The sequence below is a fragment of the Perca fluviatilis genome, chromosome 17 (genome assembly GCF_010015445.1).
Source record: "Perca fluviatilis chromosome 17, GENO_Pfluv_1.0, whole genome shotgun sequence".
Classification (NCBI taxonomy): domain Eukaryota; kingdom Metazoa; phylum Chordata; class Actinopteri; order Perciformes; family Percidae; genus Perca; species Perca fluviatilis.
Window position 1 is genome coordinate 24655871 of NC_053128.1, and position 26374 is coordinate 24682244.

The 26374-nt window shown below is 40.5% G+C and overlaps 1 protein-coding gene across 2 annotated transcripts in view; it reads right to left on the reverse strand.

Annotated features, from left to right (window-relative positions):
- si:dkey-34e4.1 (carboxyl-terminal PDZ ligand of neuronal nitric oxide synthase protein) overlaps positions 1-26192 on the reverse strand; it is a 52988-nt gene extending 26796 nt beyond the window's left edge. For both annotated transcript variants that reach the window (XR_005636746.1, XM_039780401.1), the window contains exons 1-5: positions 25660-26192; positions 24552-24623; positions 2622-2714; positions 2335-2393; positions 769-877 (exon numbers count right to left, since the gene is read on the reverse strand). Coding sequence is in view for 1 of the 2 variants with exons in the window: in XM_039780401.1 (XP_039636335.1) it covers positions 769-877; positions 2335-2393; positions 2622-2714; positions 24552-24623; positions 25660-25764 (438 nt within the window). In the remaining variant the exon portion in view is untranslated. The remainder of the gene's footprint in view (positions 1-768; positions 878-2334; positions 2394-2621; positions 2715-24551; positions 24624-25659) is intronic.
- Between the last annotated feature and the right edge of the window lie 182 nt (positions 26193-26374).

The window sequence follows — 26374 nt, forward strand, 5'->3', positions numbered from 1 at the left end:
CAGGGAAAGAGAGGAGTGAGAGGCAGATGGACAGAGAGAACGGAGTGAAGAGTTTCAGATAAAAAGGTCAGTGTTTAGAGCAGAAGCCACCACAACAAGTGATTTCACAGATGAGTTCATCCTGTCTGCTATGAGATGCGTCAATCAGTGTAGTGCTGTAGTCTTTGGATGGACTGAAAATGTGAACACGCAGTTGAATACCAGTGATCAGAGACCAACAACATCACTTCTTTGGAACAATTCTGTTGTAATCCTTGTCTTCCAGTGCATATTCACTGCAGGCTATGTATCTGCAGTGAATATGCACTGGAAGACAAGGATTACAACTGCATTTTTGTGCAGCAAGCCACAGGATATTAACTAAGCTACAGGAAATCAAATCCCCCAAAAAGTTTAAAACCAAAATGTATTAACTGAGCTGACATAATCAGGAAATTAATTCTTAAATTAAGGATCAAAATTCCAAAACAGAATACAAACAATTCTCAGTCACAGGTAGTTTGACACAGAAAACTAAAGCAACTCACATTTAAGTCTGTATGAGGTAAGTCTCAGTGTATTACCACTTTCTGTATGCAGCTGGGGGATTTAAATCAAGGAGCAATGACCGCAGCAAATTAGGTAGTGAGAGGAATAAATGCACAGGTTTTTACAGTTAAGAAAAAGAAAAGGCCCAAATGCACCATGTATTACGGCTGCAGAAAAGTGTGTTTGTAATCAGCTGTGCATGTCTATAGTCAGGAGCTGTGTGAGTGGACGTTGTTGTACCTTCTTCTTTGACTTGAAGACATTGCATCTGAAGGAATTATTGGGACCATCTCTTGCAATATAGCTGAAGATCTTTAAGTCCTGGGAGTCATGAGACACGTAGAAAATCCTAGAATACATGACCCAAAATTAAATACACAAACATTATAGAAACCTCAATATATAAAATAATTAATTAATTTTTTAGATGATCCACCCCTTTCTTCACAGTCTCTATCCTCTTAATGACAAATTTATATTAAAACCCCATATTGAAATCAGGTAGAAAGAACTGACCTAATGCAGACATACATCCGATTAAAAGGATCATTTACAGTATAATACTTAAAAAATAAATACACGCCCCTACACTACTGATGATCGTTGTGAAGTATGCTGTCCCATCTGGTTCTGTCCTGCTGCAGTCTGTAAACTGGCAGAGCAAAGGGTCCGCCCTGCATCTCCATCTGCAGCTTTACTGCTATAAAACAACTCCACTGGGAACTGGCCAAACTAATTATGACCATCAACTACTGAAAGTGACATGATACAAAGTGTACTATATATGCCCACTGCACAAACACCCACAGAAACACAAGCAAGGATAATTACATTTAACACACACAACCCCTTGATGAGGTGTGGCTTTGCCAAATGAGATCCTCAAACAGATACACATAATTTACACACGCACACGCACACACACACACACACACACACACACACACACACACACACACACAGACACACACACACAAATGCAATACAAGACACTTTTAAGTGCCTGCCTACGCCTTTCCATCTCTGACTTTTTTTATTTCCATGATGAAGAGGTTGCCTTATTAGATTGCTTGTTTCAAGCCAGCCAAAAAAGAAAAAGTCCTCCTGACCAAAATCGTACCTTTAATTTTTGCCCGCACTTTGCATTCTAAACTTTCGTTCTCTTCTTAGCTCCTGACAGACAGTATTGTTTTGACACTTTATGGTTTATTTGCTGTGAGTTGTTTAGCAGTGACTGACAGCTTCACAGGCCTGTTGATAATTGGTTGACAGGCTTCATCACCATGGAGCCTACAGGGAAGGTAGGTGATGGGATATTGTGACCCTAATGAATGCATGTTATTTACTCTACTTTAATCTGAGAGGATGTAAAATGACATACTGACTAACATATGCTCTGCCAACTACAAGCACAAGCTATAGATTATTCATTCATGCTATATTATGAATGTAGGTGCATTTGGCACATACGGTACAGTACATTAAAGCACATTAGTCCTGCATGGTAAAGTACATGGGGGGGGGGGCTATAAAGCAAGCCCCAGCTTCATCCATAGAGGTCAAGCTGAAGGATATCATTTCCACTGAGAGACATACAGTTTGTATTACCTGCAGCATGCTCACAGTCATTACTTTGGTTTAAGCTAACAAGAACACGCAGAGTGCAAAGAATAGACTGCCCTGAATATCAGGCAGTTTAACCCCCTGTGTGTGTAAGGCAAGTGGCAAAGATAGAAATATGTAATATTTGTTTACATACAGTATGTATATATTAAATGAATAAAGAGATTAAGAGGTGTGACTGACCTGTATATGGGATCATGCATGATCAGCATCTTGCTCTCATCCCATGTCCATTCTTTCCTCTGTGTATGAGACAGATGATTGTGATTAAGCATCAATAAAGCATCACTGATAAAGCATGTCTGAAGAAGTTATTCATTTATTATTACTAATATAGCCATTTTTACATCTCATTTAAAGCTGCAACGTGTTTTTTTTTGTTCAGTGTTACCAACTCTGGTGTTTAGTTTCTGAATCCAGTGGAAATTGTTATATCTTATTCCTTTTAGAGTGTGTCACGATTGACTTACCTTCGGTTTCTTCCTCAGCATCACCTTGACCCCGTCCACAGACACCACAATGCTGACTTTCTTCTTCTTGATGTTCTTGGCCTTGAATTCATACTAAGAAAACAGACAAAAAAGCACATTATCAGAATCATCATAGTATCAAATACGTTAAAAATCTTAACAGTATATGATTTCAACAGGCAGCACAGTTTTAAAACTGTATGACAGTAAATTAAGCTTTCATACTGTAGGTTTATTGGTATCATAGCATATTTGATTGCAGCTGATTACATTCAAGAGGATTGGAAAACATTTACTTCACCAGCTGTAACTACTGTACAGATTAATCAATTACTGATTAATCTGCCAAATACTTTGTTGACTATGGCATCACAACTCCCAGAGCCCAAGATTACTTATTCAAAATTCTTGTTTTGTTCAGTGTACAGTTCTTAATCCAAATATATATATTTTTAGTATCATACAAGACAGAAAAAAGCAAGACAATCAAAATATAGAAAACCTGCCTTGAAAAATGAGAAGATGAAACACTTAAAACACACACACACACACACACACACAACCTCTTCATTGTCAAAGATTAAGATTAATTGATCCTGCAAGGGGAAATAAAAATGTTTCACTCTGTTGTTAGTTATTAAAACACAGGCCCGTAATACACACACATGCACAAACAGGAACAATACATTCACTAATGGAGAGATGTCGGAGTGAGAGGGCTGCCCATTAAAGGCGCCCTGAGCAGTTGGGTGTTTGGTGCCTTGCTCAATGGCACCTTGGCAGTGCCCAGAAGGTGAACTGGCACCTCTCCAACTACCAGTCCACGCTCCGTACTTGGTCCGCACAGGACTTGAACCATTAACCTTCCGGTTCCCAAACCAAGTCCCTACGGACTGAGCTACTGCCACCCCAAAGTGACAGTGTATGTCCTGCTCCACATTTGGCATGCTCAAAGAATTAAGGGCATAATTGGAATCAATCTGTCAGCATTAAAACATGATCTGGAGTGCACTCTAATATAGCAGCATCTTTATTAGCTTGGCAGCTCACAATAGGAGCACTTATAAAGTCTGTTGAATCGTGGTAGACAAGCATACTAAAAAGAAAACTTCTCTGCACCTCTCTGATGCCAGTGAAAAGAGAAAGGACACTTGGGTAACAGAGATAGATTGCCCTAACTTGACCTTGACTGTAATGAGAACCAATAGGTCAAAAATCCAATGCAGGTGCATTCTGACAGATAGTAACTAAAAGCATTAAACATTGTTAGTTTTACCTCATTAAAATATTCAGGACAATTCCTAAGGACCTGTCACATGGCTGATAAGTATCATGTTATAAAGAGAAAGGACGAGGAATTATCATGTGGCCACATACAGCTGACCCACATCTCGGCTTCTCAGGGGCACAAAACACAAACTACACCAGCTAAATTAGACAACATTTAAATAAAAGGCCAAGGATGTAGGTTTGCCTCCACTCTGTTCGCTGAGTGGTACACAACAGCTGTGTCTGCACTGAGCGACTAACATGTTTTCATCTTGTCAGCTGGCAAGGCTTTCTGCTGAGGAACTTAGCAAGTCTGGCCTGTCGACTCAAATCAGCGTCACTTCTAAACATAAAGCAGGGTTCAACTGTTGGTGGCTACCAGCCACCAGGGCCTACAAGGATGTCTGTCAGGCCAAAGCCATCTATCATGTTACAAAATGCTGGTGTTTTACTATTATTATTTTTGTAAGATTTTTGTTGTTTGATAGGACAGCTTAGACATGAAAGGGGAGTGAGAGGGGGAATGGCACACAGCAAATGGCCGCAGGTCGGAACTGAACCTGCAGCCGCTGCGGCGACCCAGGCGCCCCGGTGTTTAACGTTTGAGCCATAAAGCTGGTTTCATACAGTGGCTTATACAAGGTCACAAATACAAGCAACGTGGAGTGCAAACTGCAGTGGCCAACACCTTTCGGGCCTAACCATTTAACACATGAAATAGAATGGTTTGGCATTCTGGAAAAGAAGCTCATTTCTTTTCTTGCCGAGAATTTAATGAGAAGATTGAGCTAGCCTGGCGCTGTCGGAAAGGTAAAACAAATCCTCCTGCCCGCACCTCTAAAGCTCACTAATAACATATCCTATGTCAAAGCCAGGCTAGCCATTTCCTCCTGCTTTCAGTCTTTGCACTAAGCTAACGGTCTCCTGGCTGTAGCGTCATACAGCTGTGAGAGTGGTATTGATCTTCTTTGATATTACAAAAATACCTATTACAGCCACTTTAAAGTTTGATTTCATTTCCAAATGTCTCTATGTTATATTTTGCACTATAAATAACTGAAAACCCAACAAGTCACTAGCCCAAATAACTTTGTTTTCTTTCTTTTTTGAAATCACATCTTGTGTTTAGGGAACACAAATCGAAAGTCAACTGTTTTTTTTAAATGTGCCAAGGACAAAATACACTGCCAGCTTCCCATTGGAGCCAGATTAATATGTAAAGTGGAGAGAGGATGAGGAAAATGACATGTTTAAAAAGGAAAGGGTAAAATGAACGCCAGTCTGGAAACAAGGCAAGGGTAAGAAGATGGAAAAATAGAAGAAAAAAAAAAAAAAAAAAAAAAAGAGAGAGAGAGATCAGATAGAAGGAGACAGTAGGAGTGGAGGTGAGGAGACAGCTGTTGTTATGTAAGGACATCCTGCAAACTGTGACCTTTTAATTCAGCTACACAATGCTGCCAGGGAACAATTAGCTAGACATTATGAACAATACGAGACCTACCAAACGTGATTATGAGAGGTTGTTTTTTTTTGTGTGTGAACCTGAGATATGTCCTTACTGTCTGTGTGAATGTTTTTAACAGGCTGATAACAAATACATGTCATGATTTGCATTGACAAGAATATTTGTCACATCCGTTTCTACATTTCCATACTTTCTTTCATGCTCATTTCCTGCTTGTGTGTAGTCTATTTGAAATGCCCTGCTCTCCGCTGCCCTGGATCCATGGTGATTAAAGTTTCAGTCTCTAATTATACAGAGCTGAGTCCTGAGAGAGCTGATTAAATGGAGAAAAGGTTCAGAGAGGGAGAGGAGGAAACACACCACAGAGACAGAGAGCGACCAATAGCCGGGGTTTTGGTGGAATGGGGAAATGCTCATGCCGCAGACTGAAGTGGTATTGGCGGTCATTTATCTCTATTGCATTATGCTTATGAACCCTGTGTGAAATCCACTGACAATGAGAATACAATATTTGCTCTGGGGCAAATAATGAGAGGAGGAAATTTAGAGAAAGGTGGTGGAGCACAATTTGATTTCCGGAACATCAACCTGCCAAACACGGAGTCCTGAAATCGACAAAAAGGTAAAAGGTTATCAGACAAGACAAAAAACATAACTGCATGCATCAATTAACAATGCAATCAGTTAAACAGTTAAAATGGCACGAGGAATATACTTTTTTCTCCTTACACTTCAATCGACTGATAAAAATAGAGAAAAGCTTGTTCCTTCCTTTACCTTAACCTTCAGTTAATAAAAGGAATTAAGAAAATTGAACTCTTTTTTTACCTTAAAACTAAACAAACCAGTGTATGGAATGTTAATCATCCATTTACTGTACTTTATACTGCTGAAGTAGGGCTCCACAATATATTGTTTTTTGTATTGTCATCGCGATATCAGCTGGTGCAATATACACATCAGATTTTAGTTAGTTGAAAGAGAATATCAGTAGAAAACTGCACTTTAAAATGTTAATTTTTTAAATGTAATGTCATTCTTTTTTAGTGGTGCCTTTTATGTTCAATTCAATGTTCAATTTGTATTTCCTTACATTTGTTTTACATTCAACAATCAATTTGTTGTATTTTAGCAGAACGCTGAAAGCAGTAGAAATGCAGAAATGAGTACACATATCACATTTTTTCCTCATATCGTGCAGCCCTATGCTGAAGCATCACCATATCAAATATTTTAATAAAAGCGTTTTGGGCCCCTGAAAATCCAGACGGGACATTTGACAAAAATTGTTGGCAACAGCAATGAGTGAGTGAAAAGCCACACAACACACTTTCCATACATAGATGAACTACACACTACTTACTTACTTTCTCTACTACCACATCAGTGTCATAACACACGCACACACAAACCTCTTTCATAATTCACAGTTTATGCCGACATTCTGGTGAAGCAAAGTGGGATTTTGCAACTTCATTCAAAGTATAAAATTTTTATATTTTCTTTGCTTAAGTGCCAAGTGTTTTGAAATATTCAAGCTTTTAATGCACTTGCATTGTTGTGGTTTTCCTGTTATCAACAGCGGAACAAACACTTAAAAAGTTCATCACACAAGTTCCCTGAAGCCTTCAGAAGACTTTTCAGCAGCAAAGCATAAATATTCCAGAGAAGAGCTTAGTTTAGTTTAGTTCGCTGTTACGAATTGTGAAACTTTCTGAATTATGTTTTTATACCTCAAGTATGTCATTTAAGAAGACATACTTGAGGTATAACACATGAGTTGTAATGAGTGTATGACTAATATGTGGATTTAACAGGCATGAGAAGGAAATGGGCTTTTGGTTCTAAGATGCACACTTCAAAGATTTGTCCTAAAACCTTAAAACTATGCCTCAGTGCTGACTGTGAGCGCTACAGTGCTACTGCAATGTTCAAGCTCAAGAGTGAGAGCATTTATTTCAAATCTTTCAGTCTGGATGTGTGCATTTAAGACGTCTGACTCATCCGTCTTCCTAGACAGCGTAACAAATTTGAGCCAGCGTTCCTCTCTGCAATCTATTATGAAAGTGTCAGACAGAATAGTGATGGCTGTTGCTATGTGCACAAAATGAGGAGCTGGCTCTCAGTAGAATTTGAGATCCCAGTGTTATACATTTTGAGTTAGCCCGCTTTAAAACAGAGAAAAGATTTTTTATTTTTATTTTTACAAGATCAAACCAGAGAAGACAAGGGGCCACTCACTTATTATTAGTAATATCTGAGCAAGCCAAGACAATGAAATTTGGTGTGACATTTTCAGAGCAGCTTCTTTGAAACTTTATTCCATCTACAATATATTCTGTCCACATACATTAGCCCCTGCAAACACACTTGTAATATGACCATTGGGCTAGTATGGATCAAATTAAACGAAAAAGTGTGGAACTCATGATCCTAAGATACAGACCGAGATCTAATCTTGACATTCCACAGACCACAAGGGATAAGGAGCCTTGAGTCTCGGAGCAAACTGTGGAGGACGCCCATGAGGGACTCTGATGAACTTCAGCGTTCATGTCCTCTTTTCTAGAGGGACAGCAGGTCTAGGAGCAGGTGAAGTAGTTGTACAGCTGAAAAAAACTCCTTCCTGGCTCCAAAAATATCTGTCAGCAACTTCTTAATGAGAGGCCACTGATTCCTTCTGTTAATGTTATTTGGTAATTTGAAAGGAAAAGTTGTGCACTCCCCTTTCTGGAGCCTGAAAAGCAGTGGAATGTCGGGTGCATTGTGGGTCATTGATGCTCCCTGTAGTACCATTGAATCCATACAGGAGTTCACAATAGAGCCTATAGATTGTAACTTAGCAACCCCTTCATTACAATTCCCAGAATTCGGGGAGTTCCAAGGAATTTCACTGCTTTCCCTCCCAATTCGGTATACAAAGAAATGACTGTTGGGAGCTGAGAAACGCAACAGCTGCCCAACAGCCTGAAACCTGAAAAAAAGGCTTCTTGGAAAACAAAGTAGCGGGAAACTATTTGTAATAAAATTAGCACATTTATTTTATGTGAAACTCCAACTGCGAGTGCTAATTTTCCTGAGAAGGAAATCACATGTTTTGGCAATCAAGCAGCTGCTTCTTACAATGTCCCATTAGTTAAACAAAGAATTGGAGCTTTAATCAGTGCTGCTCAACTAGTCTCTCTCCTTATAGGTGGTATTTTCAGACAGGCCTCTCAGCCTCAAGGCCAAACAGGGAGGACGGAGTGACTCCCATGATGCCGCTGAGGCCCAAACCTCTGCCGTGAGCTGGCACGTCTCATCATTAGTCAGCAGGAGTGAGATAAGTGAGCAATTACCTCGACAGTCGCCACGGACGATGACCTTGGCTTAGACCAGAAATGGATGGGAATTTGTGTTTGTGCACGCTGGCAGTGTTATGTGAAAGAAAGAATAAATATACAAGAGCTAGATAGGCAGACAACATTTTAAAAATGTGTCTGCCTGCATTTGGATGCTTGCTGGTGCCTGTCTGTGCCTGTCTGTGCCTACGTGAGTGGTTTCCGCCTGAGTGCACATATTATGGATTGGACTCCTGGGCTCCGGTCTGTTGGCAGCCTCCAGTGAGCAGCAGCAGTCTGGTCCTGTGGGAGAGATGGTGCTAACAGGAAACAGCCAGTTTAAAGGGCTGTTTAACAGGGGCTTCTCCATGACAGCGGGGTTACACACAAGACTGGAATTTACTGCAAAGGCGTAGAATAACTGAGGCTTTGTTGTGATATAAACTTTGTTTTTCAGGTAGTTTGGAACAGTTTTGATTGAAGGGCTTTGTTTTATTGTCATTTTTGTGTTGTCTTTTCAGTATGTTTTATTCTTGATTTTAACGACACAGTTCTGAAAGACAGACAAGCAACCACAGCTGGCACAGACACTGCACCAGCTCCATCTGGGAGCTACAGCTGTGACTTCTATAGATAAATGACTTCATTACTTACACTGCAAAAGTGTGTTTATAGAGGCTGAGAGACAGAATTGTGGACTCCGTGGTCCTGTGTTAATACCTCTAGAAGGAGGCAGGGAAGGAAAAGAATCAAAGGCCCCCCAACTCTGGGTAGCCTTTACAACAGACCAACGTGGTACAATTAATTGGTCATCGTTATGTCCTTTCATCTTAGATTAAAGCGGCAAGGTCAGGACGAAAAGCCGCCCCGGATAAAAACAGTAAACATGATGATGGATGAGTCAGCGCGTACCTTGGGAGAGGAGTCAACTACACTTGAAGCAGGCTTGTCAGAGGAAGCAGATAAGTCCCAGTGCGGGCCCAGGCAGGCACTCCTCGAGTGCCGGCACCCTTGCAGTGAGAATGGCTCCACGCCTGAGTGACTCCCTGACAAGCACAGTGAAAGGACAGCCAGCCCTAGAGTGCTGACGGCGGATACTCAGGGTTAGTCACATGGGACGTGGAGGAAATACAAAGGGCCGACCTGAGCATGCCAAACACTCACCCTCAATGAGATATGGGTGGAAGGTGCACACAGAGACACTCTTAAGTCCATACATACACATGTTCGCTCATGAAGACACCGCGATAAATAGGTTTACTTATAGTATGAAGGTAATTATTCACATTATTTCACAACTTACAAAAAAATCAAATCTAAAGTGATGTAAAACGGAGTTATAATCTCATCTGTGTTTCAGACATGAGAAGTCAAATGGGCGTCGGTATTTTTTAAGAAAAGGGGAATCAAGCAGACATGTCCTAATGTCCACAAAGACTATGAAAAAGCAATACTACACCTGCATGTGTAGTGACGTAGAAAACCTAATCTTAATCCTCCTCCAAGTTCTTACATGAAGAGACAGTGGCAGTGTCTCCTTTAAATGCAAATCTGAGTCAAACTCACAAGTGACTCCACTGAAATGAAAGAAATGTGCGTGAAATATACAATAACACAATGACTGATAGCTTGAGCTTTTCTTATAGTTACACATTCGTTTGAACTGGAAAGTAAGAACACTTTTGTTTGGACAGCACTATTGCTACGTCAGCTGGATGACTGACCTTGACAGTGCAGAACAGCGTATGTGCAGAGTTTGATATTAGATTGTTTTCACATTTATCTGCTGAAGAGGGAAAGTTTCTTTGTAACTTAAGACGTGTATCATTTGTGACATCACAAGTTGATTGAAAGCCAATCATAGTCCAGTATGCAACTTAGACTGAGAATGGATTTTTCAGTAAAGTAGGAGACATCTTGTGTCTAGAAGCTAATCTCTGAAACAATAGATATTTGCATATTCATAGATCCTGGATTATTCAAAGAGGGAGGAGTCAATGTAATTTTAGGATTTTAAAACGTGTTCATTGATATTTTTTATGTGGAAAAAACAATATCAGGACACAAATTATTTTTCAAAGCAGAGTATTTTATGCATCCTAAGACGTGTCTGGAGGGAATCTTTAAAACCAGACATCTGTTTACTCACATAAAAATGAGCAAGTATTGATTTAGGGTTTGTAGATCTGTGGAATGAATCTTATTCTAATATCTCATGTGTGCTGTGATTATGATGTTATGTGTCTTTGACAAATACAGTAATTGAGTTTGTTTTGTTTTGAATGAAACCTTTGCATTTGTCCTGTAGACTTGAAATGTGTGTGTGTGTGTGTTATTGTGAGTATTTAGTTCATTGTTTAATCAGTGTTCTTCTGTTTAAGGTTTGGCACTGGGGGAAACAGAGCATCCTGAAGCAAGAGATTAATATAGGTGCCACGGTGATACTGAGATGCTGAGTGTAGCTCTGTCCATTGCAGTAGTCTGGCAAAGCAGCAGTCAGAGTAATAGGATTACTGGGATGAACACTGTCAGATCACAAGCCCTAAATTCCCCTTAGCACCCAGTGCAGGGTGGCAACCATCACCATTCTATATCCACATACTGTAAAGACACAGTTACACCTCTAGTTAGGGCAGCAGCAGATTCTGCAATTTGAGGGCTTTGGATAGAGACATGTTTAAGGGCTTGTTTGATATAACATTACCAGTTAATAAATGAGAAGATTAGCTGGTTTTGTTTTATGTCATTCTAGACAGAATATCTTTGGGTTTTGGACTGTTGGTCAGGCAACAACACATTTTAAAAAGGCGTCACCTTGGACTCTGGGGAACCAAGATCAACTCAGTTCCTATAATTTTAGACATTTTATAGACCAAAGGATTAACAGCCCTACACTACTGTAAAGATTATTGTATTTTCCCAAAACCTTAAATTAGGAGAATTAACCATTTCATTCTTCCAGTGGGAAAAAGAGATCAATGATAACCTACAATCTGTGGCTTATGCGTATAATGAACATATTGGCACACATATCTGGACATATCTGCCAAATTGTAGCTTTACAAGCCTGCCATCACAAAGGGAAACCACAAATGTGAATAGACAGGACACTGAGGGAGCCTATAGCTGGTGTGAAAGAGACACATGATGAAAGAAAACCAGGAGAAACAAGAAAGTAGGTGACACACCATATAATGAAACAATGTTAGGTTTGAGGCCAAATGCCTGATTAACCAATGTAAACCCAGTTTTGTTTTGTTTTTTGTTTTTGTTTTTTTGGGGGGGGGAGGGTGTAAACGTGGGATGTGATTCATTGGTGCCATCTGTGCCTTACATGCAAACATGCCCCCAAAAAGCCCCTTGGAAGAGGCTTTAAGAGTGTGTGAGAGCTTTCATAAAGCTCAATCATGAGTAGCTTCAATCCTTGTCTGAGGGGACAACTCGTCTGAAGGTTGGGCAAAGTGTGCCACCACATGGCACTGATTGATGACAGTCAGCTCAACTCTACTTACTGTTGCCTGCACTTTGTTTCCCTCTCCCTGACTGCTTCCTTCCACCTGTCAAGGTAAATATGAATTCACACCTGAGAGAGAAGTGCTTAAATCATGGTACAATTCACAAAATACTGAAAAAAAAACATGGCAAAGTCAGAGGGCCACCAAATGAAAACACTATCGCTGAGGCACTGGGATTTTCCATCAGTAATGCACTGCAGCAGATTAGAGGCAATCAAATGGATCAAAAGAACGGAATGCCTTTTATGCAGAATCAAAGGACTTACTGGAGATGAGCAGTGTTCAGTGCAGTGTGATAACCAGGATGGGCACTGTACTATCTAGTATGTAATATTACCCTAAAACAAGACTTGGGGATTAGAGACTGTAGACCCTTTAGAGAGGTTTGGCTGGTGTAAGGTTTGGTGAAAGATCCTTGTAGAGAAGGTCAGTTCAGTAATACTTTTAGCAAGGATAACGGAGCCAGGATAATGTTGGGAAGTCAGAACACACTTCTGTACTTGTTTGATGTACCTAATAGGTGATGGCAAAGGGAGACAGAGACAACCAGACAGAAAGATAAGAAAGAGATCTGAGGAGCGCAGGCTTCATCATAACCTGCAAACAAGACACAGAAAGTGAGAAACCAGACCAGTCAAAGGCAAAGATTATAATGAAATCCAATTGGGGGATCCAATTGTTCAAAGGAAAGAAAACATGAAAAAAAAAGTACAGAGTTTGGGATATTGAGATTCTGTTCCAAAAATATGCTAATGCCTCCAGTGCATATGATTAGAAGGGTTATGGGCTGTCTACTCCCTCATTATCCATTCAGTTTTCTGCCCTGATGGGTTGATGCAAGTGGAGATAACAATGAATGCAGCAAAACAGTTTCTCAAACTTTCACTGCAGAGCAATGTGTTATATAAACAAGTAAGTCGCACAGCATTATTCCTTTTCTGTTCGATCAACAATGAAAATACAGCTTTGATTGAAAAACCTATGCTGCCTAAGCGACAGACATTAATGAATGGACAGAGTTCGACAGGCAGAGATATGGTCCTCTGCGAGACCGAGATGTTGTTAATCTGAGTGACAGTCACATTAGCCCTGTCATTTGGACTGCAGAGAATACGTTATCTTGTTAGTGGCTCGGTGGATGGCAGTGCTGAAGCACTTTGGAGTCTTTAGGGTGAGTAGCAGCAGTTTACTCACATCATTTATCCAATTAGAGGACAGAACAGGGAGCAACCATTGCATCCCCAACTGTATACTTTGCATATTTATCAAGAATATGTCATATATTAAACAATGTATCATAAATACAGTATACAGTATTATTGATTAATTCATAAAACATTGCTAATACATATTAGATATCCATACAGAGTCCCCCTAAGACTCTCTTTTTTTTGTTAGACGGCATTGATTAAATTGACATCGGTTCTGAAAGTGTCCTTTAAATAGCCACTGCAAATATGAAAAACAAGATCAGTTAGACGAAGAATTAAAAGGAATAGTTTGACATATTAGGAAATATGCTTATTTTGCTCTTTTTTCCCCCCATACAAAGCCAGACTATTTCTTGGCCAGGCGCAGTAACTTCCTGGAGTCTTGTTGTTACCCTAAGGTTGCCAGGCAACCAGTGGCAAGTACAGAATTGCTTTACATGATACTGTAACTTTTAACTTGTGGACAAAGTTTTTCTCCTCAATGCTATTGCTGTGTCTCCATATGGAAATAATATCTCCTCAATGCTATTGCTGTGTCTCCATATGGAAATAATAATAATAATAATAATAATAATAATAATAATGTTGGTTCATCAGGGGTATGGAGTGGTAACATTTAATGGAGTTTAGGGCTGCACGATATGAGGAAAACATGCAATATTGCGATAATGATATTTCATGCGATGAATAAACAGATGTTAAAGTGTAGTCAGTTTTGCTGCTTTCAGCATTCTGCTAAAATACAACAAATTGATTGTTGAATTTAAAACAAATGAATGGAAATCATTTCCAAAATTTTTTGAACAAATTGAACATTGAATTGAATATAAAAAGGCACCACTAAAAAAGAATGACCGTTACATTTTTCTACTGATATTTTCTTTCAACTAGCCCGTCACGATATGTTGCAGCCTTTTGCGATGTTTTATGCACCAGTTGATATCGCGATGACGATAAAACAACGATATACTGTGCAGCCCTAATGGAGGTGTTGACAGCAGGAAGTCAGTAGCAATTTAACGCCAACTTGAGCTCAGAATTTTTAAACCCTGACAGCTTCCTGCATGTTTAAACCAACACAGACTTCAGACAAGAGCAGCAGAATGCACAGTAAATGCAGCTACAATGACAGCAAGACGAACGTAGTAAAATAATAAGAGAATTGGGAGGGGTGATAGGGAGGAGGCTGTGCAATATAGGAGCGGGAGAACGAGACCTTGAGGCTTTCTATGTAGCACGCTGGAACAAGATGAGAGAAGTGAAATGAATGCCCACACAGACACACACAAATACACACACGGACACACACGACTCCAAATAACATTTAGAAGTAGGGCAGCCTATCTGCCAGCTCAAAAGCCTGCAGCACATTTCTCAATCATTATCCAACAAACTTTAACCATAATACAATAGGCCTAGTTTATCTGCCTACTCATGCTAAGAAGAATGCTTCCAGGCAGAGAAGCACAACTTGCAAACCTGACTCGTTTATTTTAAGTAATTTGGAGAATGAGTTTCTGGTAAATACAGAATTTATATATTTGTGACTATGTATAAAATGTACTTTAACATTTGTGTGCTTCGCAAAATGTAATCCTAACTAAACAGTGATGTTTCTATATGCTTCTCCTGTGCAACGGTCATCACACATGACAAATTAAACAGGGTTAGTTTCTCCATCCACACAAAACTATAAGCCCATCCTAAACCTGAAGAGGAGTTGTTTTGGCGGCAGAACCGGTTGCCAGGGAGACCTGAGGAGTGGTCTGATATTTGTGATTAATTCAGATCTGCAGAACAATAGAGAGAGGGAGCAAGAGCTTAACAGTACCATCAAAAGACGAACCATGCATTTGAAATTCTAATTTAACTTAAATCTTATTGTTCTGTTGGGACAATTTGTAAATTTACAGACCAGAGAATTACTTTGACCAAATATAGACACAGTGACCACAAAACATTCAAGAGAAAGGCACAAACAGTTATGGTTCCTATAGTAGCATGCATACTGGACCTCTTGCAGCGAGGAACAGAGTTCCACTTTTACTTTTACTACAAGAGACAGAAGAGTCTACAGCCGTACTAGCAGCTCTGTGAGGCGGTTCTTAGGAACAGTGGTGTAGTGGTAAGTGCTAACAGCAGTATGCTAACATGCAAGTTTAGCAGGTAACGTTTACCTTGCAAATTGAATCTTTGACCTGATGATTAGAGATGCAATGATTACAACTTTCTAGGCCGATTCCGATTTTCATTGAGTTAGACCAGCCGATACAGATTTTAGCAGATTCCGATTTCATTTTTTCTAACCACTTTACAGCCCACACAAATATTTATTTTCTATCTTTTCTTTAATAGAACATTTTGCACAGAACATAGAACATTTTTTGAACAGATAATGGATCACTATAAAATATAACTATATAAATTACTCCTGGTGTGGGAAATTCACACACATCTAAAGTGCAATGTTAGAACCATTTCCTTCTTTTCACATCCAATATCCAACTAAAAATAATGATTTTGGTTTTTGGTGTAGTCCCTCCACGCCCTACTTTTTCCTTGCAGGTGTTGCATATTGCAAACTTATTATCTTCTGCACACACTGAAGAATTTCCAAACAGCTGACCCGTCTTTTCGTGCGTCCTTGAGAACTGTAACTCGTATAACTTATGTTGTCAGTTAATTGTAGCATTGACTGGCATGAAATCGGCATATGTCAGACTGACCTGTCGGTCGCCGGTGAAAACCGGCCAATTCCGGTCACCGGCTGGTCTATCAGTGCATCTCTACAAACTAGCCAAAAAAAACAGGGGTCATTACAATTCATCCTTTGGGGAACATTTTAACAGAATTCATATAATAGTTGTCAAGCGATTGTCACTCTAAACCAAAAGTGGCGCTAGAGGAAAAGTCAGGGGTTCAATAAAGTAAGTGGGATTCATCCTCTGGGGAACATGAATGTCTGTACATAATTGGTACACATTAATAACATAAAAATAAACAAATATACTGCAGATCTAACCGAAATAATTGTGTATAGACATGTATTGTGTTGCTCTTGTATTGGATTGCATCATATTGTAATGCTCCCATTATTTGGTCTACTCTTTGTACAGGACTTTTTGGCCTTTACAACTCTCCTATGTTATTCTGTGCAAACCCAAGGACATAGGAGCATACTGATGAAATTGCGCTCACATGACTGCAGATTAACAGGTGCACACCCACACACAAACAATACCCACCAAGTACATCCACACACGTGTCCAGTTCCTGGTCTGTTGACTTAAGTTGTGTTTGTACTTGAGATTAGCTACAGAAGGCTCTGCAGCAGGCAGTAACAAATGACTGTTCATATGATCTCCTCAGGGACGGTTACACTATAATGTAACTATAAGCTTGGACTTGCTGACATATTGCAATACCTCCAAATAGAGTAAAAATACACTGCTTTTTTACAGAAAGAATTCTATTCCTGATCAGTGTGTATGAAATTTGAATTTTACGGTTCTTAATTTAAATGATAATGTTCAAGTATGGAAATACTACAAACAAACACACTATATTTATGTATCCAATATATATTGGAAAACGAAAAACCACAACCACCAAAACTTTGCGTGCTAAGGGTACAGAGAGCAATGTTCAGGGAATGTTTTATGAACAAAATGTGCCCTTAGGCTGTGCAGCAGGATTGAGTTCATGGCTTTACAAAAGTCTTTTCTTTAGTATGGGGCTTGTTTTAGGTGAGCGTGGGGAGAACAGAGTATATATAAGACTTGACTAATTGTGGGAGTTACTGACACAGCATCGCCTTAGGGATGATGATGAAAGCAGAAGCCTGTGTGTTTGTGTATGTGTGCGACATGATGCTGGTTGTGGAGGCTGAGACCACTCACCACCTGTCTGTCCATCCATGTGAGCAAAGACCTGCTGTCCCTCCAGTATATTTATCCACCCCACACACTAGTGTCAAAAAAGTGTAAAATCCAGCAAAAAAAAAAAAGAAATACATAATCAAACATTTCTACAGTCATTCAAATGACCACATGCCATTTTTAAAATATAAAATCCAGTTTTACAGCAAAGTAACAACAAAGGGCTTGTTCACACCAGCATTTACAAAGGCAAAGGTTTTTGTAGAAATCTGTTCCTTTCAACCGAATACCTGCAATCATTGCATTCGTTCATGGGGACAAAGTAAATGCGCGCATGGCTTTTTCGCGTCAACTTCCGTGAACTTTGAACTCTGAATTCACGCCATTGACATATAGCAAGTTGTCTTAGTGCTAACCTTCAAGGCAACATAGAGTACGAAATAGAGTAGCTTCTTAACAGTCTTGCATGATTCACTTTTATTTAACCTCCTCTGTTGGGTATAAAAGGCTACAAAAAAGAAATGGTTTGCAGACAGGTAATATGCCTTTCGAATAAACTGTGTGAACCTACAGTATTGTCCCATTTAGCTGAGCTTTCTAACTGTCAGTTAGAAGACCTCTGAGAACGCACCAGCGCTAACATGTTCCCAGAAAGCTAGCCTGTTAGCGGTTAGCTCAGCAGCTACAGTAATTCACCACCTAGCCCTGCGAGTAATCACCATGTCACCAAGATTCTAGACCCATGCCTTGATGAATATCACTGTGCCACTTTCTGTGGTGACTGGGTTTTAACAGAGCAGATCATGCAGCAGTATACTTTTCAAAAGACTGTTAATCAAGAAGAAAGGGACCCCCTTTTTTCTGGGAGTTTGGATAAACAAAGGGTAACTGCACCCTTTCAAAGCTGAAATCATGTCTAATCCAGTACACATATAGGTCACCCACTATGCTCTTGTACATCTGCCATTAAGCCAGCATGAATACAAAGTGAAAACAATGCCCCCAATATGTGTCATGCCTCCCTAAATAGTGCCTATCCCTCATTCACACTTGCAAGTGCGCACAGAATAACACCCATCCAACCACCCCCACTTTGCTATAGATCTGTAAACCCCCCTGGAGTTAAGCTGTGCTCTCATTTCTCCCCTGGTTTTCTGGGACATGCAGGGTGTGTAATTGTTATGCAAAAATGTGATTCACTGAAATTTATGAATTGTTTACGTTGGGTCCTGACTCCTGTTCAGTTGTCCTAATGGTCATGTTGTTTGATCTTCAAGTAAGCGTCTAACTTTGGCTACACTACTACTTCGATTGAAATGCCTCATTTCATGCATAGTCCTATGTGATGTTATCACTAATCCATGTGTTTTGTGTGTCCTGCAGCCTTCAGGCATGGGTGAGCATTTGTTATGGCTAGCTGCCAATATCTAACCATAAAGAAAAAACTAAAAGAAAGACAAACATAAAAGGATAGCTAGAGGAAGTGAAATATGGATATTTCCCTGTTTATGTGGGGAAAGTTATTTATTTTGGCTGCAGGCAATTAAATTGACTGCTGCCATTGTGTTGTATGAGTGAGTGACAGGTGGTCACATGTAATTACAATTGCGTCTCAATCAAAAACATTTTTTTTTGTCCACAGTTTGAGTCAAGTCTGAAGCGCAGAGACACAAAAGGACACAAAGTAAACCAAGACTTTCTGTTGTACTCCAACAGGTCCAGAGTGCCTGTTTTTCCACTACATCCCTTTTGACAGCCAAACATCTGCTCCTGACTGAGTCATGACAGTTCAGCGTGCTCTCAAAAAACTGACACAGGCTCAGCGGAACCCATACTGAAACAGAGGAACCAAAAAAAAAAAAACATACAAGGTTTGCTTCTTTCTCGCACGGCAGACAGAGATCCTCTCATGAGATGTTCCAGACAGACACAGGGACAAATGCAGACAGATGGGAGCCATGTTTTTTTCCAGCAAGACTCTTGACAGTCTTCGAAAGAAGGCTGCATCGACGGACATGAGAGGGAGGCTTAAAATCCCATTAGAGCTGATCAAAATTCAAAGGGAAGCATGCATAGCCTGCCCTCAGCCTAAAATCTATTCCTGTCAGCACTGAGTAGATAGCAGAGATGGGCTATATTGAGACAGTCTATTTTAGTAGGAGGAGAGTGAGGGGATGGAAAGAAAACAGCAGTGGATGGAGGGATATGAGGAAGTAAGAGAGAGAGAGAGGAATGACAGAAACACAAGACAGGAGTGAGGAGTAGAGAATAGCCTTAAACTTGATTCCTTTTGTGGAGAGACACTGGCCTCCTGTGAATAGTGCGTGCTTGTTTCTCAAAGATTTTCCAGTATATACACAGGTCCTTTTCTTACTCAGTGAGTTGTGGACAACTACACCAAATCTCTCCATGTGAGATGTAGCAACGGCAGCCTTTTTCGTCATTCAGCCCCGTTAATCAATTGCGGTGTTTGTTAGAATGCAAGGGGTCTTGCTATTATGGAGCACTGGAGCTCACACACTCACACATACAAACATGTGTGTGAACGCACTTGCACACCACCGGGATGGTTTCTATGCCACTGGTCAAACTGAATTAAACTAATTATTATAAACCAACACAGTAGGACCAGTCAGCCATAATGGGAGAAGTTTTAACAAAACGCAACTTTGAAAAGATCCACAGGACACAAAATTGTGTCTTTTCACTTTCTCTCTGTGGGAATGGCAGGTGTGTGTGTGTGTGTGTGTGTGAGACTTGACTCAACTGGCACTGCTCCTCTGCTCTGTCAAACCCAGATTTACTGTTTGTTCAGTTGAGACGATCAGTCTCTCTCTCTCTCTCTCTCTCTCTCTCTCTCTCTCTCTCTCTCTCTCTCTCTCTCTCTCTCTCTCTCTCTCTCTCTCTCTCTCTCTCTCTCTCTCTCTCTCTCTCTCTCTCCTCATATTTTCTCACATCCACTGAGACTAAAGAGATTAGCCGAGGGAGATGAAAGGACTACGGCTCTGCCAGCCACCACGCAACCCCTCTCGATTCCAGGACTTCCTCTCGAGTCCTTCTCCTAACTGCCATCAGTTCATTCCTTGCTCTTTAATCACACACAACTCCTCTGTGCAGTCCCTCGGCTAAAGGGTTGCGCTTTTAAATTTAAGACAAGGCCTTTGCTTTTGTGAAAAGAGACGAGGAGAAAGTCAGGAAGGCCAGTCAATATTCAGCTACACAAAGCTAATTACATTTGACTTGGCAACCAACCCTAAACGCGCACGCCCACCCTCTAAAACGCTCATGTGTTTGCATTCACTCAGTGTAGGCCCAGTGTGACAGGGTTCACCCAAAAAGACGCAGTTGGCACAGAAATACAATCTTTGCTTTCCATGTGTTTGAAACCAGGGGCCACACACACACACACACACACACAAGACATTAACTGGCCGTAAAAAGAGACTATGTAACTTTTGAAAGATCAAAAAACACAATTTTCCTCTTACAAATGAAAACCTGAATTCACAAGCAATAAAATACACACTTGCTCAATTCAATACACTCAGGGGTTATTGCTGCTACAGCCTTACTTGGTTTGTATGTCCAGCAGTTTATGATGGCTAATGTTAGAACTTTAGATGAATATTGCTTCCTGTGTAGCTTACATTACTGAGACAAGTATGCTGACTGAATAACCATTGCTACAGTTAAACTACTTTGTAGAATGTCACAGATGAAGATTAGATTGTTTTTAATTACAAAAACAAAATGATGCACACTCCAGAGGCCTACAACGAAGCAGGATTTGGCGTTAACGAGCTAACTTCAAGTTCAACCCAGGATTTTCTGTATCACTACGGTGGATTAGTTGTTATTAGGTTCAATCGCCGTGGAAACTTATGCTGGACGCCTAACCTGGTCGGGAGCAGGTTAAGTTGGAGATCAGAGATCAACCGGTGTAAAAGCACCGCCTACTGACCAATCAATAGATCGATTGATAACGGCATCACCGTTCTTAGAAGATCAGGCGGAGCTCGGTGCGCAGAGAGAGAGAGAGAGAGAGAGAGAGAAGTGTTCGCTCATAAAAGTTAAAACATTTAGATACCGACAACCCCGTTAACATTCCCTGATGGGTATTGTTATGAAATATATATATTTTAATAGGAGGGAATTACATATCGGCTATTTCTCGGCTTCTTGAGCCATGTGTCGCCAATGCGCACATCGGTTTGAATTATGTTTTGATATGTTTTATTTGCTCTCACGATCGCTTCCACTGCCAGGGTAGCAACTGAAATAATAGTCTAAAGCAACGATAGTTTATGGAAAGCACCAGTGTAATTATGGTCAGATCTTGGTCCTGACTGATGGGGAAGTGATACTGATAAGAGTAATTTACGCATCTACAGCGTCGGCTATTTATTTATTTTTTGCCAGCTTTCCTTCCTGTTTTAGGAGGCAGCGACTGTATTGCGTTTTTCCTGTAAAACCGAGTCTGTGTTCTTCATATTTATGTAGAATTATAATTTGCTCTTCTTATATAAAACATGCGGCTCTGGTAGATGTTTGCGATCGGTCGTGGTGCGCAAACACCGCCTCTTTTATGTGAACGCGCGCGCCGCTGGATTGGGAAACCCTGGGTTGACTGAATTGATAACCAGCGTCGTGATACAGCTTATGCGGGACCGCGGTTGTTAGGTTAGGTGAAGCCGGATAACTGAAAGAGATCCAGGACATGTTGATCTTGCTTCGTAGTACAGGCCTCAGGAGACATGTTTGTGTTTTCCTGCTTGTGGTCCCATTCCAATTGCCCTTTTTTTTATTTCAAAGAAATAATTTGACATTTTTGGAAATAAGCTTATTCGCTTTGTTGCTCAGAGTTAGATGAAAAGATTAATATCACTCTCATATATCTCCATTAAATATGAAGCAACAGCCAGGAAACGGTTCACTTGGCTTAGCATAACGAATGGAAACAGGGGAAACAGCTTGCCTGGCTTTGTCTGAAAAAATTCACCTCACCTACTACCAGCACCTTTAAAGGTCACTAACGTAAACCATAATAAATGTCGTTTAGAACATTTTTTTTTTTCGCCATTGTCTTGCAATTGCTACTTGTGGCCACAGTTCAGTAAAAGTTATGTAGTCTTGCTTAAAGGAATACGCCACCGTTTGTTGAAATAGCGCTTATCACGGTCTACCCTGGCTGTACATAGGTGGGCCAACGCATTTTTTTGTAGTAATTCGGTTGTTTTTTTGTCTTTTGTTGGCTCACTTTTACTCAAAACATGCTAACCGGCAACATAGGATTCCATTCACTACGCTAAGCTAACTAGTGGTGGCGCTGCCGGTGTTGCACCAGACTAAAACGATGCATGCGCAAAAAATGCGTTGGCCCACCTATCTACAGCTAGGGGAGACCGTGATAAGCCCTATTTCAACAAACGGTGGCGTATCCCTTTAAATGCTTCAACTGCAAAGATGACATGACACAGTAAAAACTAAGCCAAAGTCATCCACCAGTCAGTGTAATACCACAAGTCTATGAATAGTAACATCTCTCTGGTCACTGTCATCAAAGATTACATTAAACACACGTCATGACAATATATAATAAATGAGAGGTTATTTATTTATTTATATATTGGTCTATGCTATCAGGCAGACTCTCCTGTTTACATTAGTCACAGGGGACACTATAAAGCAGTTTTGCCATTCAAAAACAAAGATATTCTATACAATATGCTGAAAGTTGCAACCTAAATACACTAACTCATTCATTATTGATTCAAGGCTATATTTGGACCTCAAGGGAACTTCCTATACACACACCCAACGAGTATGCATCCACACACTCTGACATAAATAAACATTAATGAGTGCGTGTCTTTAAATAGCAACATCACATGCATATATGCTGGTAAACCGATCTCGATTTGATGTAAAAACTAGGTCTTATGTATTTTTTTAATAGAGATAATCTTTTTTTTTTGTAGCAATCAAAAGCATAAATTCTGTTTTGTGTTCTGCCTCAGCCTGCAGTGTATCACCCTGATGATCATGTTTACTATACAACCTTATTGATTTCTCAGTTTGAGAATTGCAGGAAATAAAAAAACAGGCACTATCTGCGCACTCAGCCCATTCAAAACAGATAGACCGACTCATAAACAGTCTGACTGGCTGTGTCTCTGTTCCATAGACCTACTTTTGTAAATGGGTTTTGTTTGTTTAAAAAATCTTTTTTCTACGGTTGGGGTTCCTCTGATTTTATATGCACACAGTTTCACACTTAAAGCAGCACAGCAGCCACCTACGAACCCATATTTTACACTACAGGAGCCAAAACAAAGTATTGTAAAAGAACATGGGAGGATTCCCCAAAATGTTGTTCCTAAAAACTTGTGCTTTTTTCAGAGGATAAATCCACATTATGGCTTGTTAGTAGCTCAAAAAAAATTAAATTAAGCATTTATTTCCTGCATATTGACTCAGCTAGGGTTAAGAGCCTTGTCATGTCTAAACCGAGCAAGCAAGTCTGGTGAGTCACATTTAAATTACAGAACAACCCCAGCTCTCTGATATGGCTCTGTGTTAGCGGTTCTGAGGAAAATACTGGCCCGCTGGGACAATGAGAGGGGGAAATGATTACATGATCCCTATAGTAACACTACTGATGTAACTATACGGGGGAAAAAGCCTGGCTATGATATGATAGTGTGAATAACAATGAGGAAAGACTGAATGCAGGGTGACAGAGGAAAAAAGATGAAGCTCATAAGTAGAAAAAAGGTTGATTTGTGAAATTCTAATAATCAGCTCAACATAATGCAATACTAATAAGCCACAGTCTGACTTTGATCAAAGGCAGCGCTAACCCACACACATTGTGTCCTTGAACTTTCACAAACATATCTAGAAAGCGTGATGCACTATTCAGCAAAAAAAGCCACTCCAGCTCTCTCTTATTGCTTTGTCTTTCTGAAAAATTCATCCCTGCATTGCTTTCCCAGAAGTCGTGTCTGTTGTCCAGCGAGTTCATGCGTCACTACGTACTCAATACAAATTTCATCTGACAGACGGACACACCTTGTATTGCGTGCGTGTGTTTACTGTGTTTATAGTAAAGATAGTTTCTGTCCTCCATCAGGGAGCAATCATCACAGGACTGATGATGATGTGTGTGTGTGTGTGTGTGTGTGTGTGTGTGTGTGTGTGTGTGTGTGTGTGTGTGTGTGTGTGTGGGCACTTCTGTTCTTAAACACACATGACATTATGTCTTCATCTTACCCTGATTCTCCTCATGGCTGCCACGATCTCCATCCGACTGTTGGGCCTGGGCACGTCCAGACACCCCACATACTGTAGTAAACAATCACACACGACAACAGCATGAGAGTCAGAGATGTTATCCCACACACTACAGCTGCACAATTAACTCCAACGGCTCCCAAAGTGGAGTCACGGCAACAAAATTAGAGATCACAAAAAATGTTTGGTTTTTGTTTTATAAAAAGGAAAACACTGCCTAAAACGGTGCCTACAATATGAGGAGACAAACTGAACTACCTAAACTCTCATATTGGTGTAAAGTGGTTCTGAAATATTTTTCCATTGGAGAGACTAACTTGTGCATTACCAAATATTTTTTAATGAAATGTGGCAACTAGTGCTATTCTATTTATGCGTTGAATGTATTGTATAAAGGACTAGCTTTGCCTTAAATTCTTTGTGGCTTGCATATATTCAAACTGGTGGCTGTGGCTTCAAGTTGCGGCCCTTTTGTTAAAAGTCTTGTATACCCACAGTAAGAAATTGTTCGTGTGGTGGATTCATTATGGGACTGTGTTTTTGCAACACTAAAGGGGAATAAAGAAAGACTGAGACAAACTGAGAGGAGAAAGCGGCTTGATAAGCAGTCCTCATTTTACAAGATAAAGTCATGGATGTATCACAAGCAGCTGTGTGATTGAACTTTGGACCAGTCGGCTAACACTCCCATTGTTTTAACCCTTTCTACCACGGTGCTCTCTGTCTCATGCCCTGCAAATCAGCTCAGACTGCTCCCTGAGAGGTTAATAATTCAATGACTTTGGGAAAACCTGAGAATACACTCAGTTCAGTTCACTTTCGAGCGCCAACTATAAAAAGACATTTGCCGAAGTTTTTTTTAAGGATTACAAATAAAGTACAACTCCCCATATAGACTTGCTGCATTAAACCACATGGGTAGTTGAATACACTGCCATGCGTTCAAACTTCATGCTGGATCCCAGCAGGAAGGGTCCAGTGCACCTGCCACAATTCCCTCCAAATACAACACAACGCAACGCAACTCCTTACTGACTGTCTATGGTAAACGGTGTCAAAATAAAGATTGTAGTTAGTTTCATTTCACCTTGGCTTGGAAAGAAATCCCATGCTGGTACGCCTCTTCGTTGTGCAGAGGCACCCTCGAGTCCGCCACATCGTCCACCAGGTTGTACCTGTTCCTCGCGGGCATCGCGGACTCCCAACCGACGACACTGTGAACAATGTTTAACTAAACAGACAAACGTCGTCTGGCTTTGAAACGCTATAGCACTCCCGTGTGTTTGTACAGCACGGCTCCAAGAGTGAGTTCCCGGTGGAAACGCAGTCCATTGTTGTTGCTTTGAGATTCAAAGAGGTCCCATCCTCAAGAGGGACAGATTTGGGCGCCCCCTTTTTCCTGTGACAATACACCGAGACACGCTTAAGGATTTCCTTCCATATAGCCTACGCCTCATGTAAAAAAAACAACAACAACAACAACACAGCAACGTGGAGGATGTAGTGTCCAAAGCCACTGGGGAATTCCAGCGTAACAAGCGGTGTCTTCTCTCCGCAGGTGATGTTGATCGCTGTGGGGATATTTTTTGAATCCCGTCCTGTTGGTTGGCAACGCTGTATCTGTATCCGTCTCTCTCTCTCTCTCTCCCCCAAAGCACAATGCCAGCCCCTCATTGGAGCAAAGTTCCCAAGCATGATGCAACCCGGAGCTGGGAGGAAAGCAGGCAGACAAAGTTAGTCCTCCCCTCAGGAGATGAACATTTCAATTCTGAGGTGGATTTACTTTAGGGGAGAACGAGAAA